Source organism: Malurus melanocephalus, unplaced genomic scaffold (genome assembly GCF_030028575.1).
Source record: "Malurus melanocephalus ecotype Western Australia unplaced genomic scaffold, MMel_1.1 scaffold_259, whole genome shotgun sequence".
Lineage (NCBI taxonomy): Eukaryota > Metazoa > Chordata > Aves > Passeriformes > Maluridae > Malurus > Malurus melanocephalus.
In genome coordinates, this window is record NW_026623491.1 from 1017039 (window position 1) to 1035219 (window position 18181).

At 46.3% G+C, this 18181-nt stretch overlaps 1 protein-coding gene across 3 annotated transcripts; it reads left to right on the forward strand.

Moving 5' to 3' along the window:
* The first annotated feature begins 3713 nt into the window (after positions 1 to 3713).
* Positions 3714 to 18176, forward strand: PHC1 (polyhomeotic homolog 1). 3 transcript variants are annotated; one of them, XM_057375800.1, is made up of 15 exons: positions 3714 to 3915; positions 4505 to 4615; positions 5790 to 5867; positions 6375 to 6416; positions 6615 to 6764; positions 7682 to 7837; positions 8755 to 9253; positions 9575 to 10335; positions 11919 to 12066; positions 12176 to 12384; positions 12968 to 13082; positions 13659 to 13767; positions 14424 to 14574; positions 15068 to 15299; positions 15627 to 18176. In XM_057375800.1, the coding sequence occupies exons 1-15, from the start codon at positions 3802 to 3804 to the stop codon at positions 15779 to 15781; spliced, it is 3030 nt and encodes a 1009-aa protein (XP_057231783.1). In that variant the 5' UTR covers positions 3714 to 3801; the 3' UTR covers positions 15782 to 18176. The 3 variants fall into 3 exon arrangements, with proteins under 3 accessions (XP_057231783.1, XP_057231784.1, XP_057231785.1); XM_057375801.1 differs by lacking the exon at positions 6375 to 6416; XM_057375802.1 differs by lacking the exons at positions 6375 to 6416; positions 6615 to 6764.
* The last annotated feature ends 5 nt before the right edge of the window (positions 18177 to 18181 follow it).

Below are 18181 nucleotides of genomic sequence, written 5' to 3' on the forward strand. Positions count from 1 at the left end.
GGTGAGGCGGGGCCCGGGGCGCGGGCGGCCGCGGTGGGCAGAGTTCCCCGGGGCCGGCGCGGGATGGAAGTTGACAGCGGCGGCGGAGCAGCCATTGTCTGCCCGGCCCGGCCCCGGGCAGCTCCCCCGCGCAGCCCCGCTCCCGCCGCCGGGCAGCCGCCGCCCGGCTTCGGGCATCCTGCGGCGCATCCCGCCTCTCGCCGCGGCGGGGCTGCGGGCACGGCACGGCACGGCACGGGCGGGCAGAGCGCCCGCGCACCGTGTCGGATGAACTTTGCTGCCGGAGTTGCCGGTGGCCTGGGTGGCTGCCGCCGCGCTGTCCCCTTCCATCCTTCCCTCCTTCCCTCCTTCCATCCTTCCCTCCGTCTCTCCCGCCGCCGGCGGGGCGAGGCGCTCGGCGGGGAAAGGCGGGCTGGGCACCGAGGGGTGGGGACCAGGTGGTGCGAGGGTCCTGCAATGCTCCGGCGTCGCACCCGCTGCTGCTTCCAGAGCATCGCAGAGCAGAGTCAGTGTGTCCCGGCAGTTCCACRCCTCTGCTTGTGTGGTTTGGAAACTGTTGTAGAAACATACAGTAAGAGCAGCGAGTATGCTCCATCCTGGGTGCTAATTTTTCTCCCCCACACCTGTGGCGTAAACCCGTGCAAATGTTACGTGTTTCCCAACTTAGTTTTTCGAGGATGGAGTGACAAAACCACTTAGAAAGTTGTAAAATGTTCTGCAGGCAGCAGTCATGACCCGGGGGGAATGGATGGGGTGAGCAAGTAAAACTTTTCTACCTCCTGCCTAGAGTTCAGAGATTAGAGTAATGTTTGGCTTGACTCTTGTCTGCCCTTGGGCTTGAGAGAGGTCAGGAACTTGTAGATGGGCCACCTGTGGTGTTCTCGGTGTGTGCAGAAATCAGCAGTGTAGGTTAGGCTCTGGACTGGCCCATGTTCTCATGCTTGACTACTACCTGGGCCAATTTTCTCCCTTTTTCCCTTCCTTTCTGCTCGGTGGTCATTCTTGTTGTGTTGCGAATAAGCTTTTGTATCTTCCTGTGTCTGCCTTTTAGGGGTGCAGTTCTAGCTGTTGTTCAAAAGTTAATTTCCAGTAATGGCGACATTGTAACTTTGGGTTGTTTTCTGTTTGGAAAACCCATGTTTTAATAATTTTTAGTAGGTTATCCATCTCATGGAGCAGCTAGCTGAGTCAAGTGATGTGATAGCTCAGTGATCACTAGAGTTTTACAAAAGGAAGGTGCTTGGAGATGCAGTTGGAGGAGGGGAGAAGGTGTAATTCTGCTGTTTTGTGTGGGAATGGCCTTTGTTTGGATCAGATTAAACTAACATGGAGCTGCATCCTTAGAGGAACTTGCTAGGGGAAATGCTGTGCCTTTTCAATTTAGTGTTTGGAAAGGGTTTTGCTGGAGAACTCTGCTTGCTGTGAGTGACTTAAAATTTTTACTACCTTTCTGCAAAGGGGGTGTATGCTTCTCTATCCATGTGTCAAAAAGGCCTTCTGCCTACACAGAGACCTGAATTTTTTGAAGGTTCATGCCAGAGGTGTTTCAATAAGGTTCTGTTTGTGCGAGCTCCTGATTTTAACAAGTTCTAGATCAATATGGAACTCTTAAAAGAGCCAGAAATCTTAGGAATTGGCCTGCTGCTTACTGAGGAAACAGACTGATTGGTGGAGCAGAGCACCAAGGCAGAAGCTTGGTTTCACTTGATGAAGCTGTTGAGAGTAAGGGTATTTGCTGTAGCCAAGGTGAACATGAGTTACATCCTTTCTSACTGGCACTTGTCGCATCACAAGTAAGGTAATTCAGTTCACTGATCTGGCAGAAAATGGGGTTTTAGGGTACCTTTTCTGCAGTTAATAAGTTGATCTAATGAGTACCAGAAGTGAGGTTGATGAGGAGGATCTGCATGGGGAAGTTGAGGGTGGGCAAGGGAACTTAAATTTTCTCCTAATGGCATCTGAGCTCTAGGGAACTTGGTGTAATGTGTGTAGCTTCAGGTGCATTTTAATCCCATTCAAAATACTTTGTTTATCCACCACAGTTTCCTTCTTTCAAAAAGTCTGTATTCTGCCCCTTCTCAGTTTATTTTCAGGCTTCATTTAATGTTTCCCCTCTGGGGAAGATCTTTAAGGCAGTTGCTTCTCCAAAAGCTTTTATATTCTATGTAGGTTTATTGGCCAGCTGTTTGTAGCTGAAATATATTTGTGCCTGAAGACAGCAGTGGCCAGTTAGTAGAAGGTGTATCTCAGCTGAGAAATTGGCCACTGCTGAAGCAGTGCAGGAAGCCAGTGTTGGATCAGTAGGGAGTTGCCTGGGCAGGACTTGAGGGCAGAGGTAAAGATGTGTGTGGAAGACCAGACTGGAGCACCTCCGTACAGCAGCACTTTGCTGGCCAGTTAAAGAATTTTCCAGAGTTTTAGGAGCAGGTTGGAAGCAGCMGTTCCCTGATTTAGCCACCCAACCTCTGCAGTGTTAATGCTGTTGCCCTACTTTGAAGTCTTCTGCTGCCCTTAACACCATTTCAGAATTAAAAAAATTCTGTGGCTGAGACTACTGTTGCATCGTCTTTTCTGCCGCACTTGACTGTTTGCTTATACACCAGGAAAATGTTTGGTGAAGGCTGAGAAGCTCAGAATCTCTGGATTTAAAGGAGTTGTGCTAGTGCTTTGGCTCCTGAAAGCTCATTTAGAGATCTCAGATATGCTACAGAGGAGCCAGCTGTATTTTGAAAACAAATAGGCTGTCAGTGATAATAAGACTATCAGAAATAAACTTTTAAAAAATACTTCATGGAGTTTTAACCTCATAAAAAGTCAGGGTTTTTATTCCGGTGGAATTCTGTTGAATAATCACTTTTGCTCCCTCTTCTGACTCTAGCCCCTTCTGCTACTCCCTGTGAAGCTCATGTTACTTGCTGCAGGAAACTCCCATCTCAATGTGTTACTCTTCTACTAAGCACATTCTTCAGTCTCACTTTTCTTTCTCTCGGCTGATGAAAGCCTTCCCCAGTCCCTTCTCAGACCTGCAATTCATTGCAACTCATCTTTCTGCTACTGGAAGATCTCTCTAGTTCTGCATGACCTCTTCAGCAGCTTTTGGCCTCACAAGTATTGCCAGTGAGCACTTCATCCACTCTTCTTCTGACTCTGTTCCTCCTGAAAGGAACTTGCCACCACASATATCAGCTTCTAGTTTAATGTTCAAGTGAAGATTTGTTGGGAACAACCAGGAGCTGGGAAGTTTGTGAGATCAGAAAGATTTGAGGGCTGGGGGCTAAACTTAAGGGAAGGAGGTTGATATCACAAACCTGATTGAAGCTGAGGGACTGGAGGAAGAAAGGATCAGAAATTGCCAAAGTGCTCTGGAGGACTGGAAGCACAGTGCAATTTGCCCCAATTCGCTAGTCTCTCTTGAAATGAGAGGCTGYCAGATCTGTAACCAGAATTTTTGGAATGAGCTGCAGCTGCTCCTTTACTCCACTACCTTTTTAAGAGTTCAGGATGCCGTAGCTTCCAATTATAGCATGGCAATAAAAATATGGAAATGYGTGCATTTCTGATGGTGATAATAAAAGATTTAAACTGTGAGTATGGTTTCTGCGTGATTTCAGAACCCCAGCTTCCCTGGTCCCTSTGATGTAGCAAAGCTGTGCTGGAGCCCACTATTGAGATATTCTAGGAGCAAAGCTGTRTAATGCAGTGAAATACAGTTTAGTTCTTTCTGTAGCCTGACTTAGTTTCCAGTTCTTTCAGTGTAGGTCTGGAGTCCATCTCAGCCTGAGTTCCCGGGATCCTGTCGCCATGGAGACCGAAAGTGAGCAGAACTCCAACTCCACCAGCGGGAGCTCCAGTTCTGGAGGAAGCACCCGTCCTCAGATCTCACAGATGTCTCTCTATGAGCGACAGGCAGTACAGGTGAGACATGGGTATGCCCTGGGATAGCAGTGCATCACTGCAAGGTGGTGGTGAGCCCTTCAGTGTTTCTCTGAATCATTGTGTATCAAGGTGGGRCACACAATAAGGTGGGGTGCTCAGAGGACCGTCATGTTTTCAGATTTAGATATTCTAATGCTAGGCCTGATGTTTAGTTCTTGTAGCCTGAGACCTCATGTTTTATAGGTTACTCATTCAGTGTGCAGCCTCCTAGATTTAATATGTACTGTGATCCAACAGATTGGTTTTAGCCTGYTGTTCTAGAGCCAGTCAGTTTGCTATCCCAGTCTGCTATGCCCTCCATACACAAACTGCATAGGAACACTTGTCTGCCAGCATGAGCATGTGCATTCCCAGATTCTGGAGTTTATGAAAGTCTTGCAAATGTGCTTCCCACTGTCCTGGAATACACCTGTGATTCAGTCTGTTGCCAAATTTGTAACTTTACTATGGATTTGGATATGCTAATCTGGGGATGTTCTGATGGCTGTTATCTATTTCTTCTTTGCTCTCTTCAATCACATTTCAGCAGCATGCAGTTTTTGACAATTGGGTTTTCTTCTTTATCTAGGCCCTGCAGGCACTCCAGAGACAGCCCAATGCAGCCCAATACTTCCATCAGTTTATGCTCCAGCAGCAGTTTAATAGTGCCCAACTTCACAGCCTGGCTGCTGTCCAGCAGGTGAGTTGCCGAGAGGCAGAAGGAGAGGAGTTGGATCATTCTCTGGGGAAGATCCAGAGGTTCTCTTTTTATACAGTGCCTTGTGAACTGAAGTCATCCTTATCCTTAGAGACGAGTCCCTAAACACAGTGTTCAGAGTTAATACAAACAGCTAGTAAACTGAAAGCCTGAAGCAAAGATTAATTTGTTTTTCAGGTGCTGAGCAGGGCAAAATTTGACATGACCATCAAGGAACTTGCGCTTCAGAGGTCTATGACTAGCCCCTGCACCTTCTTTAAACAAAAGAAGGGTGGTTAAATTACTGGAAGCAGTAGTGTTTAGAAACTGTATTAAGGGGAGCAGTGGGTTGTTACTTCTCTGAGAATAAACATTTGTGTTTGTGTGAAATTTCAGGCAGCATCTTCTGAATTTTCTGTCTTTGAGCTTAGTAGCCCATGTTTTCTTTACCAGCCATAGTGTAAGCCACCTGTCCAACCAGGTGGCTATTTCTAATTGAGACAAAGGTCAGTATAAATCAAGATATTTTATGACGTATAATTGTTAAATGATTTTTTTCCCTTTATCAACTTCGCTCACCTACTAGACTTAATCATCAGTTCAAAATGGATTATGTGTGGCATGAATACATTCTGTTTGTGTAACAATATCTCAGTAGCTGTACTCGTTGGCAATTAGTCCAAGATGTGACTTTTCTCAAAATTCCTAGCCATTTTTATTGTGTAGAAAGATTAGAATCTTTTCATCAGTTTTGCACAAATCTTAGTTGTAAAACTAACTAAACTTGTACAGGGCAATTCCCATGGCATCAGGGAGGGAGAAATAAAAAAAAATCTGTCAATGTTTATGTTATTCYACAAACTATGTGCACTCTAATCTGAAATTTGTTACTCGGAGTACTATCATTGCATTGTTATTAAACTGMCTAATTAGTCTAACTAATTGCTAATATTGCAGGGAACATCTGGGTGTTAACAGCTGATTTCAGCAGCAGGGTGAGGGTTGCAGTGTGTAGCATGATCAGCTGGGCAGGAGTAGGGTATGTACCCATGGGTGGAAGGACTGGAGGTCATACACTCTGAGGGTAAGAGACTAGGTGTTCTGACAAAACCAAATAATAGGACTGGATTGAAAAGTTTGTTGCAGGCACTCATTTCTCTGTCAATCTCTTTTGCAGGCTACAATTGCAGCCAGTAGACAGGCCAGCTCCCCAAACACCAGCACCTCACAGCAGACCACCACCACCCAGGCTTCTGTAAGTAAAACTGCTCCCTCACACACATACAAAGCCTCCCTCCCACTCCCTGCCTTGTTCTGTCTCCTCCTTGGCTTTTAGGATGCACATGGCTTCTTAGAATGCTGAGAATCAAGATGCAGACAACTTAAAAGATTTGGGGTGCTGTCATTATTGGTGSGGCTTGAGGAAACCAGATAAGGTTTTTGGGTGGGAGAGGCCTCTTAGCTGGAAAGGTAGATGTGGATCTGTGTTTGCTGAGGCTTTGGGGATACATTGTCATGGATTAGAAAAGGATCAGGACTTCTAAGAAGGAGAAGGAGTTGTGAGCAGCTTGAAAAGGAATGTTCTTTTTGTCTTAGGCAGAGCAGCAGTTTGTTGAATGAGAGGATGTCTGATTTTATAATGAGTGTTGAGCTTGGATTTGCTCAGAGAGTAGATGAGTTGGTAGCGAAGGTTTTSTGGGATTTTTACCTTTCCTTGGGAGGCTGGAGAAAATGATGTATTTTTTTGGATCTCTTATTGCAGTTGCATGCTAACAGTGATTCTCACGCTCAGCATACAAATGAGGTCAGTATCCAGGGCTTTGGCTAATTTAGATTGTGTAGTCTTTAAGACAAGCCCTCTAAGACAAAAACTTTCTTCTTCTTGGTCCCCTGTGGGATACAGGAAAAACCTGTAAAATGTATGTTCTGACTGTACCCCACTCAGCATATTTGTTGGCCTCCATCTCTTCATGTGTGATTTGAAGCTTTTTTCTCTTCTAAGATCAACCTTGCCACCACCTCAGCTGCTCAGCTGATCAGTCGGTCCCAGAGCGTGAGTTCCCCCAGTGCCACAACGCTGACCCAGTCTGTGCTCCTCGGGAACACCACGTCACCACCTCTCAACCAGTCACAGGCACAGATGTACCTTCGGGTAAGAGAGGTGTGCAGGCAAATTGTGTCCTGGCCATGAGCCCCAACTCACAGCCACYTCACAGTTTCACTGCTTGTGAAACCAAAACCTATGGTCTAACCTAGCTTTAAGGATGTTACACTATATTTTAAAACTGGATGGGGAAGCTCTCATACCTGAAACCACAGGTTTGACTCTGGGCTCAGCTTTTGAGGTAGAGGAGCTTTGTAGAGTATGGCTGAGGTGAAAATGTTAACAACTGTGTGTGACTGCACTTTATAGATGTTAAAGATCCCATAGCACTTCTCACTAGAGTGTAACTGTGAAATGTGTGTCCTAGACTTAAATGTAGCTCGCAGAAGTAAAGCTACTTTTCTGATTAAGTGCTGGAACAGATACATGGTAAATTACTCTTCTACTGCTTACTCAGATGTAAGTCAGAATTCGAGTAAGTCTAGACAAATAAATCAATGTGAACAGATGTCATTCTTTTAATTGCTTTGAAGTGCAGCTAGGTAGGAAGCATTAGGCTTGACTGTGGAGTTAGTCTGGGGTTTGACTACCTACTTGCAAAATATTTTCTGCTTTTTACTGACTTCAGTTACAAATTTTAATCCCCTTCTTTTCAAGCAGCACTAATCTTGGATGTATGTTTTTTATCACGATTTTTCAACAAGTTCTAGATATACAGCCTTGGACACTCTGTGGGAGTTAGCCCAGGCCTATTTTGACCGAAGTGTGCTTGTTTCCCTAAGGAAACTGTTCCCAGTTTCCTGCTTCTGAGGGTTGTATTCAGTGTTAGAGTGCAGGGAGGGTTGATGATTTTGCAGTGTGTCACATTGCAGCCCAGTGTTGCTTTGTAATCTGTTTCCTTGTTGTTTTTTTTGTCTTTCTTCCCTCTCCATTCCTCTCATTCCACATCACCTGATCCTCAACAGCCACAGCTGGGGAACCTGTTGCAGGTGAACCGGACCTTGGGCCGCAATGTGCCCCTTGCTTCCCAACTCATCCTGATGCCCAATGGGGCTGTGGCTGCTGTCCAGCAGGAGGTACCACCCACTCAGTCTCCTGGGGTCCATGCAGACACAGACCAGGTCAGTGACGTTCTTCCCAGAGTCATTCCTTTCCCCATTTTTCTGCCACACCCCACTGTCATCTTTGTCTCAAGCTGTATAGCAGATTAGCGCTGTTTTATCCCCAACCTGTGTCCCTGTGCAGGCAGGAGATTCTGCCATCATTTTTTCATGTTTGCTTTTTGCCTCCAGAGGCAAGATTAATTTCTGCTTAAAATTTCTGAGGTAAGCACAGGCTGGATCAATCCCATCTTTATGTTTTTTTGCTGAGTTTTGTGTACAGTTTTCAGTCACTCTGCAATTAAGAGTCTTTGCCAGAGGTAGTATTCCTTCATCCAGTTGATTCATTGTTGTAAAGATGCCAAAGACTTCTCTGTAGCACTTTGTTTGAAGAAAAGTCAGCCATGATAAAACTTTGGTGATAACATGGCATTTGGAGGAGGACTAAATACAAGGATGACAACAGCAATATGCAGAGAAACTGGTGAAATCAGAAGGGGTGCAAGCYATGAGTAGATCTGTGGGCCTGAGGGAGGCAGGTGGCACAAAAATTGAAAAGGAATGTCTGGTATTTAAAGGAGTATSTCAGTCCTTTTAGAACCATGCTAAACTGATTCCTGCCAAGGCCATTGTATGGCAGGCAGGTCAGAAGACTGTCCTGTGCCCTGGAGGCAGACGTTATCCCCAAATCCTGTTTACAAAGTGCCATGAAATTTTTAATTTCCATCAGAGATCGGGCAGGAGGGWGTTCAGGATAATGTGCTTCCTAGGAAGGGCCCTGCCTGAGCTTTGCAGTGTTAGCAGCTCCTGACACGAGACTCGAGGCATTAGCTTAGCCTGCATCCCAGCAGAGTGTGTTGCTTACGTGTACTCCGTCAMACTCCCAGCAAGTAACGTGTGTAAAGCAAGTGGATTCTGTTTGCTGTGTGTGTCTCTAGGTGCAGAACCTGGCTGTGAGGAGCCAGCAGACCTCTGCCACTAACGCCCAGCTCCAAGGCTCTGCTCAGAAGACAGCCCTGCCAGGAAGCTCCCAGGCTTCGGGCTTGCCACAGGCCACCRGCACGGGCCAGAGCATGGCGGTGGCTCAGGCCTCCTCCAGCGGGGCGGCCCAGTCCCTCAACCTGAGCCAGGGAGCAGCAGGCAGCAATGGTGTCTCCGGGGGTGTGGTGGCCAGTGGTGGGAGCCARCCCTCCATGGGACTGAGCCAGAGCTCCTCGGCAGGTGCCGCTGGCAGTTGCCAGAGGAAAGGCACGGGGGTGGTTCAGCCATTGCCAGTGGTGGCTGCCCAGGCCGTGACCGTCAGCCAGGGCAGCCACATGGAGACGGAGAATGCGGCCGCAAAGAAGGGTGACACGGATGGTGGTGCACAGCAAACTGTGGGCATGAACCTCACCAGGACTGCTACACCAGCACCCAGCCAGACACTGATCAGCTCAGGTAAGCACTCACCTTTTTCGTTTCTCTTGAAAACCACTGGGCTTTCACAGGAATGACATTGAAAGCCTGGTGATGAGAGGTTTTTCAACACACCTCCCCAGCTTCTGGGTTCCCAGAGACTTGTCTCAAGGGATTATGCTTTTCTATTAGCACAAGAAATTGATTTAGTCCCTTATGTCCTCTGCCAGTAAGCTGTCACTCATTTTGGAGTTTAATATCCCAAGCCAGTGCAGTGGCTGCTGTGTTTTTTCCTTTTGTTGTTCCCAGYGGCACTGTTGCTAACTTTTGTGCTCTGTTTTTTCTCACTCTGTGTTTGTATAGCAACATATACGCAGATCCAGCCCCACTCGCTGATCCAACAGCAGCAGCAGATCCATCTGCAGAAGCAGGTGGTGATCCAGCAGCAGATAGCCATTCATCACCAACAGCAGTTCCAGCACCGCCAGTCCCAGCTCCTCCACACAGCCACCCACCTTCAACTGGCTCAACAGCAGCAACAGCAGCAAGCAGCATCTCTGACCCAGCAGCAGCAGCAAGCTCAGCCTCCACAGCAGCAGGCTCCCCTCCAAAACCAGCAGCAGGCACAGACCCTTGTAGTGCAACCTATGTTGCAGTCCCAGCCACAGCATTTACAGCTCCAGCAGGACAGTCCGTGCCAGCCAGCCACCAAGTCACCCATTCCTATTCAGTCAAAATCTCTGGTCACCCCCATTAAACCCCCTCAGCTTGGACCTGCCAAAATGTCAGCAACACAGCAGCCTCCGCCACACATCCCAGTGCAGGTAGTGGGCACTCGGCAGCAGGGCTCAGGCCAAGCCCAAGCACTGGGCTTGGCTCAGATTGCTGCGGCAGTGCCAACATCCCGGGGAATGCCAGCTGTAGTCCAGCCTGTGTCCCAAACCCACGCTGCTTCCCCATCATCATCATCAGCTCCGGCATCCTCACAGGAAGCTCCCCCTCTCACCACAGGGGTGAATTTGGCACAAGTTCAAGGCACAGCCCACATGGTGAAGAGCCCAGCTTCCTCTCCAGTTGTGGCTCAGATGCCAGCAGCATTCTACATGCAGTCTGTCCAGTTGCCAGTAAGTGATACCATTGAGAAGGAGAATAGCATATGGATTCTCTTTGTTCATTCCTAGGACACCAATCGCAGTCCAGGCCCAGGTCAGTGGGATGGGATGGGTAAGGGGTTTGGGGAAAGGGATGTGGAGACTTTTTTACCCTCAAAAACATTAATTCAAATTCACCCCCTGGAGTTACAGCAGGCTTTTCTCTTCCACATGATTATTCAAAGGTTTGCATGAAGTTACTAGGTGAGGCTCAGAGCCTGCCCCAAATGGGGTAGGTGTCCACATCACATACTAAGCATCTCATTTAACAGTGGGGTTGGGTTGACCTTAGCTGGCTGCTGGGTGACCACCAAGGTGCTGCTCTATCACTCCCCCTTCACAACATGACAAGAGGAGAAAATTACAATGAAAAGCTTGTGGGTTAAGATAAATAGCGATCACTTGCCAATTACCATCATGGGCAAAGCAAACTCACTTTATGGAAATGAATTTAATTTACTGCCAATTTAATGTAGCATAATTGGAAATAAGAACAAATCCAAGAAACKCCTCCCCTCCTCTTCACGGACTTAACTTCACTTATAATTCTCTACCTCTTCCCCCTGAATGGTGCAGGACAGGAAATGGGATTTGTGGTCAGCTTGTAAGGTTTTGTCTCTCCCTTAGGCTTTTCCCTTGCCTTTAGCATGGGATACAGTTYTCCACAAACTTCTCCAATGTGGGTCTTTCTCACAGGACACAGTTTTACATGAACTGCTCCAGTGTTAACTTCTGGGTTACAGATCCCAGAATGGGATATGGTACCAGCCTCTAGGCCTCAGAGGATCCCCTGGCAACAGACATWCAGAGGAAAACTCATATTCCACAGGCCTTGTCCATGTTGTCATGAATTTTCCAGCAAGGGTGTACCTAAATCCCTGGGACAACAGCAMTTCACCAGCTCAGATCATAGAATCATCAATTATTTGATTTGGAAAGAACCTTAAAGATCATAATTCCAGCACCCCTGCCATGGGCAGGGACACCTTTAGTAGACCAGGTKGTTCCATCCAGTCTGGCCTTGAAAACCTCCTTAGGCAGTTGCTGAGACCCTAAACTCTGCTTCTTCAGGAAGGTGTCACAAAATTGATATTTAGAGCGGGGGATGATTCTGCTCTTGGTGAACACGTGTCCTTACCTGTTTCAACTTTCCACTGAAATTCATTTGATCTATCCAAAAACTTGTTTGGAAACTGCTGGGTGAATACTGTTCCATTCTTCCTGAAATAATCCTTTGAAGTTTGCACCTCTTGTCTCTTGGTGTTATACCAGTGTGTTGACATGACTTGGGGCACCCGATCCTAGTCTGCAGCGTGGTAATGAGTCTTCTCAAGTTCCTTGCTAGGCAAATGGTCCCAAGTAGAGGTATGTACTGAGGAAGCTAGAGGCACCTTCAGAAGGAACCAGGCTGGAAATCAAGCGTGATGGGGCAGGATGCATCTTTTTTTTTTTTTTTTTTTTTTGTTTTTTTTTTTTTTTTTTTTTGCTTTTGATACGGCTAGTTCTTTGCTTTGCAGCTTTTCCATCTGCTTACGTGTTCCTCTTTAATCATGCAGGGCAAATCTCAGACCTTGGCAGTAAAGCGCAAGGCGGAGTCAGAGGAGGAAAAGGAGGAGTCACCCAGTGTCACTGCACTCCTGCCTGCCAGGTCCTCTCCTGTAACAGACAGTCCCAAAAACATGGAGGAGAAGAGTGGCCTTGGAGGTGAGGTACAAAGGAGAGCTCTGCTTGTGTGTGCTAATGAGCTGATCTCGAATCCCACTTGAAGTAGRTGGAGCAAAGGTAACTGACTCCTGTGCTGTTAACTTTCCAGATAATTCTGATGCTGCTGCCATTGCAACCCCAAATGCCACGTCAAGTGAAGGAGCCTCAGTCACCCCCACCTCTGTTTCCACTCCTAACCTGGCAATGGTGTCACGTCAGATGGGAGACTCYAAACCCCCACAAGCCATCGTCAAGCCTCAGATCCTCACACACATCATYGAAGGCTTTGTCATCCAGGAAGGAGCAGAGCCTTTTCCAGTAGGGATTTTTTTGTTGTGGGGAAAAGAGGTGTAACATCTACTTGGGAGGGTGGTGGGCATCCATCTTTGCATAGGAGTATCTTTTCCCATATTCCAATTCAGCATTTTTAGCCTGAGACACAGCCAGTGAAGAGGAAGGGAGGGAGGTGTCATGAATGAAGCAAGGCATTAAACGTCATTAAAGAGAATGGGTTTGAAGGAGTAAAACAAGTGTTGCAGCAACTGTTTACTGCAGTAGTCACTAAAGCAATAATTAATACAAGAATTGCAAGGAAGCTCTCCTCTCCTCTCTGTGAGGGAAAGATACGTTTTGAACAGGCAGTGAGTGAAGTTGAAATAAATCAGGGAAGTGGAGTTTCATGGAACTAGAGGTTATTCAGGGCACATAGTGCTGGGGGATCTTTAAATGAACCACCAAGCCTRTAAGTCAGGAAGGAGTAATGACTTCTTTCAGCATCTTTCCTTCCCTATTAGGCAGAGATTCTTCTGAGCTAAATTTTGAGCTGTATATACCTTGGCAGAGGGTGGTAAACACACAGAATCCATTACTGATGGGTACAACTCATTCTCTCCCTTTCCAGGTAGGTTGTTCTCAGCTGCTGAAAGAGTCTGAGAAACCACTGCAGGGAGAGGCTCCTTCTGGCCAGAATGAAAACCTGTCCAGCAATTCTCTGGGAGAGGATAGTGCTTCCATGGGTGAGTTTCAGCATTAGGAGGGTAATTAGTGTTACTGAAAGTTTCTGCTCTGTATTAATAACTTAATACATTATGTACTTTTATCTCTTCTTCCTAACTCCTTAGAGACTCAAGCTAGGGAACTAGGGTCTCACTTTTCTTGAGTGCCAGAAAACATACAATACTTTTTTGTTGTTATAAATGTGATCTAACACATGCTGTGTCACTAGTAAGTGGGAAATTCTRGACTGTACATGCCTTTAATGACTGAAGGCTGTGTGGACAGAGCAGACAGTGCTGTGATGGAGATTTCCCCCACAGCCCTGTAGGATGTGAGGGATATGCTATTTTTCGCTCRTTCCATGCAGTGGTACTGACCAGGAGAAGAAAGCTGTTCTGTTCAATATCCTGAGATTCTAATTAGTGGAGCTTGTGTTTCTCTTTTCCCAGTTTCTTTCCCAAGCTAACTACTTACTAAGTTCAGTAGAAAATAGTACTTGGAATCTGCTCAGCAGAAGAGTGGAATGGGGAATTATTGGGTGTGTGATCTGTGTCAGTTCAGATCACCAGCTGGTGTGTGTCTCTGTGTCTCACTAGAGCTCGATAAGAAGGCAAACTTGTTGAAGTGTGAATATTGTGGGAAGTATGCCCCAGCATCCCAGTTCCGTGGCTCCAAGAGGTTTTGTTCCATGACCTGTGCTAAAAGGTAATAACAAGAAGGTGTAATATTCCTTATCTCTGACTACTCTGAAAGTGGGCATGTGCCTCTTYTCCAGGTAGTGTATTACACTTCAGTGCATCTGATCCTCCCTCTGTGGGATGTACTTGCCACAGAGAGCCTTTACCACTCTAATGCTTCTAGATCTGGAGAGGTGGATGTGGTGTTGAGTCTAAACAGGATTTCTGGCTTGTGCAGAAAATGAAGTGGGAAGGGGGAAATTCTGGGGCTACAAAGAACCTCTCTTCAGTGAAATATATGCTTCACTCCTAAATAAATGCACACTGGTAGCTGACTGATGCATTGGTACTAGACTAAAACACAAGAGAGCATTGGGGAAAAAAGTGGGGAGAAGTTAGACTAGTCATTGCTGCCTCCTGTTGATAGCAGAGTGCTTGTTATGGGTCTTTTTTCCCTTAGGGGAATGACTTAATTGACCCTTCAGATGTTAGATCAAGACTCTGGTGTCCAAATATTGCTTGTGTCAGAAGTCTGGACTGGTTCCTTCCAAGGGGAAGTCTTAAAAGGAGGAGGAACAGAACTTGATGTTAAAGAGGAGTTTTGTCCCTGTCTAGAGCAAGGAGAAGTAGTAAGTTTAGATAGTTGCTGTTTCCTAACTGTTGCTCTGCTTCTGCTTGCTTGAGGTACAATGTCAGCTGCAGCCATCAGTTTCGGCTGCAGAGAAAGAAGATGAAAGAACTCCAGGAAGCCAACTATGCCCGTGTGCGCCGACGGGGACCGCGGCGCAGCAGCTCCGAAATCGCTCGAACCAAGATCCAGGGCAAGCGCCACAGGGTAAGGACACAGAYCTGTCAAGGCAGCTCTGTGTAGAATTTGTCCCTACTGGCTGTACTGCTTTGTCACAGTGGATGMAGTCGTACAGGATGTGCTGGGTGCACACTGACACACTTGTTACACAAGGCACAGGGAGCTGCAGGAAGCGTATTCACGTTTGTACTTGTTCTGTGCACTCTGTCTTTGCTCTCGTGTGCGTCTTGAAGGTCTCAGTGAGTGAGATCAACKGACAGCCTTGGCAGAAAACTGTCCACTTTTCCCATTTGATTAGCAGTCACATGAATGACTTGGATTATAGAAGGATCAAATGAGCTCAGTACAGGTGTGAGGGAGACAGGGAGCTCTTGTGTCAGCTAGCCCTGGACAGCCTGAGACAGTTGTTCCAGACTATTGGGATAACTTCTGCTGTTCCCAGTGTCTTGTTTTGCAACTTGTAATTGTGAATTTGTTACAAAACACCCTTTGTTTTCTTTTCTTTCCTATGGGCTTGTAGGGCCAGGAAGACTCAAGTCGAGGCTCTGATAACTCCAGCTATGATGAAGCTTTGTCCCCTACGTCTCCAGGACCCCTGTCAGTAAGGGCTGGTCATGGAGAGAGAGACCTGGCAAACTCTAGTATGGCCCCACCTACCCCAGATCTACACGGCATCAACCCAGTCTTCCTGTCCAGCAATCCTAGTCGTTGGAGTGTGGAGGAAGTGTATGAGTTCATTGCATCATTGCAAGGTGAAGTTAAGATCCTCTCCTGCACCCCTGTGATCCAGTAGCATGGGGAGAAGATTGGGCTCTCTTTCTGGAAAGAAAATGATGTCAGTGGTGCCTACTGCTTTAGAGCATGTTTCTGAATTGGAGGTGGTTATACAGATGGATACTTAAGATTTATTTCTCAAGTAGCCTGTGTGCTCAGAGCGACTGTGGATTAGAGTGGGCAAAGGGCTTGGTGAGATTCCCAGCTTGCTTTTCTGCACGTGACAGAGGTGCAAGGAGTAGGAGTGAGGGGAGTGCCCAGTACACATGTGTCTCACTGCTTTTTTKTTTTTGTTTGCTTCACAGGATGCCAGGAAATTGCTGAGGAATTTCGATCACAGGAAATTGACGGTCAGGCCCTGTTGCTTCTGAAGGAGGAACATCTCATGAGTGCCATGAATATCAAGCTGGGACCAGCTCTCAAGATTTGTGCCAAGATCAATGTCCTCAAGGAGACCTAAGAACTCTGAAGCCAGAAGTCTCACTTTTGCTCTGACCCCAGAGCAGCTGCCAGTTTTGGAGCATCCTGCTGGGGCAGGGAAGAATGGGACAGTCCCCTGTGGTCTTGCATTCAAGAATGAGAAGGAATTTCACAGATTGAAACTGCCATGCACAAGCCCTTTTCTTTGTCTCTTAATGGTGCTACAAGGTCGAGGAAAACTACCACCTGGGGCCTTTAAACAACTTTCCTTCTTCCTGATTTTGAATATGCCTCCCTTCCCACATAAATATGTGAAAGGGATCTCTTTCTGTCTTAAAAGACTTCTGAAAGGGAACTGCCCTCACCCCTTTTTGCCACAGCAGGTCTGCTAGATCTTAGCTTTGAGTATCATTGCCAGAATTCATGGCATAGGAAGAGCTGGCCCCATATGGACTTGGAAGCACCTGTGCTTGGGGCTTTTATGAAGGGATACCAGTAAATTGCAAGTGACAGAGGTGACAAATAAGAATTGGAGAAAAGGGGCTGCTGCTTTTCCACTGTTAAAAATACCTAGGCTGCTCATGAACTGGGTTTAATAGCCATTCCAGCATGCATACCAAACTTGAAGGCCTGTGGCAATAGGAGCTGTCTTGTCTTCACTCTGCATGTCTACAGGAGACAGTAAAGCTAAAGTGTTGTGGCAGCTATTCACTCCAGGTGCTCCTCTCAGAACCAGTCAGAGGATTTTTCCTGAGTACTTATGACAAAGTGATGGGAAACTCGAAGGGGAGGGGGATTGTCTTATATTAGGGAACCTTGCAGCACTAGGTATGTCTTCCCATTGTGCTTGAGCATAATTTACAGATCCAAAGCAGTCTCCAGAAGCACCAGTGSTCTTCATGAAATGGGCTGGGGTTTTCTTTTGTGTGTTTTCTTACCAGTTTGTATTCTTTTTGTGTCTGTCTTTATTATCCTCAGGAGAGCTTATGGGACAAAATTTAAGTTGGCAGGATTGTACTGCCTGCCTCAGGCTTTTTTGCCTTTTTTTTTTTTTTTGGTGTTGTGAAACAAGTATTTCTCCTCCTCAGTTATAAGAAACCAAACACACACCCTCCAACAACTGGATGCTAATCTTTTAATGCTACTTTTAATTTCTAAAGGGTAGAATTTGTTATAGGCTGAGTTTCTCCTACTCAGCCCCTCCAGGTTTGATTGGGGTGTTTTGTTTGGGTTTAGGGTTTGTTTTTTGTTTTGGTTTTTTTTTTTAAGGACCAAATATTGTATTCTGACGTTTTGTAGTCAAATTGCCAAAGGTAAAAACCTGGGCAGAGTTACTCTCTTCCAGAAGCACCTCTGCTTTAAACAGGCATAAAACCTGAAGGAATTACACAAACTGTGAAGAGGTAAGTGCCCTCTAGAGCCAAATACCTGAAAGCAAGATGGTGTTATAAACCATGTATCTCAGCTTTTCTGTTTTCAGAAGTTTCACAAGTTTCACATGAATATTTGAGTGAAACATAGCTGTTCTGTGTGTTAAGCACCTACTATTGCAGGAAAGCTGTAGTGGCATGGGAGCCTAATAGYATAGGTAGGAAAACATTAGCAATCTTTGGAATGGGCTCTTTCTTGACCCATGTTAGAAAAAGGGAGGAAGGAAGATGCTTAGTAGAGGGCTAAAATGTGGCAGCAGCTTCCTAGTCTTAACTGTACTGTTGAAACTCAGTTTTGTGACATCTTTTTAAATGTGAGAGAAAGAGAAGACTTCAGTGGCTTTGTGAATGCAAACAGGCCCAAAGGAAGCTGCCCATGCTTGCTTGCACCCTGGTACCAAGTGTTTGGTTTGATGTAATCTGCGGGCAGGGAAGGGGGAGGTTAGAATCAGCAATGAGCAGAGGAAGGCAGCCCTTAAACCATTTTATTCTTAGTGGGCTGGGTGTGATAAAACTCTTGTTTAGTTTGTCCCTTGGCAGGGTAGGCAGACAGGGAGTCTGCCGCAGTTACCAGCTACTCCTGAGGACTGGATTTTATTTCAGTCAAATGGGAAGGCTTCACTTCTTCATTTCATGTTCAGTGTTCTTAATAAAAAAATGCTTGATCAGGCTTTGCAGGTCTGGATGCTTTTTAACCTGTCCTGAGTGTTAACTGACTGCTTGGGAAGTACAGACTTCACCACAAGAGTTGGTTGCCATTGCTGCATAATCCATCCATCCTTAAATACCTGAGCATCTAAAGTTTCTATTTTGAAAGATGTAGATAGCCTTCCCTCATAAGCCCTAGAGGACCTTGAGTGAAAGAACGTGGCAGCAAAAACCATGAACAAGAACATGTTCGTTATTAGCAAGGGTTCAGGGACAAGGCACCACACGCTRAGGACCCTTTACTTGTGGTTAAGAAAGATGCTCTGCACAAAAGCAAGCTCTGGTTACATCAGCACAACACT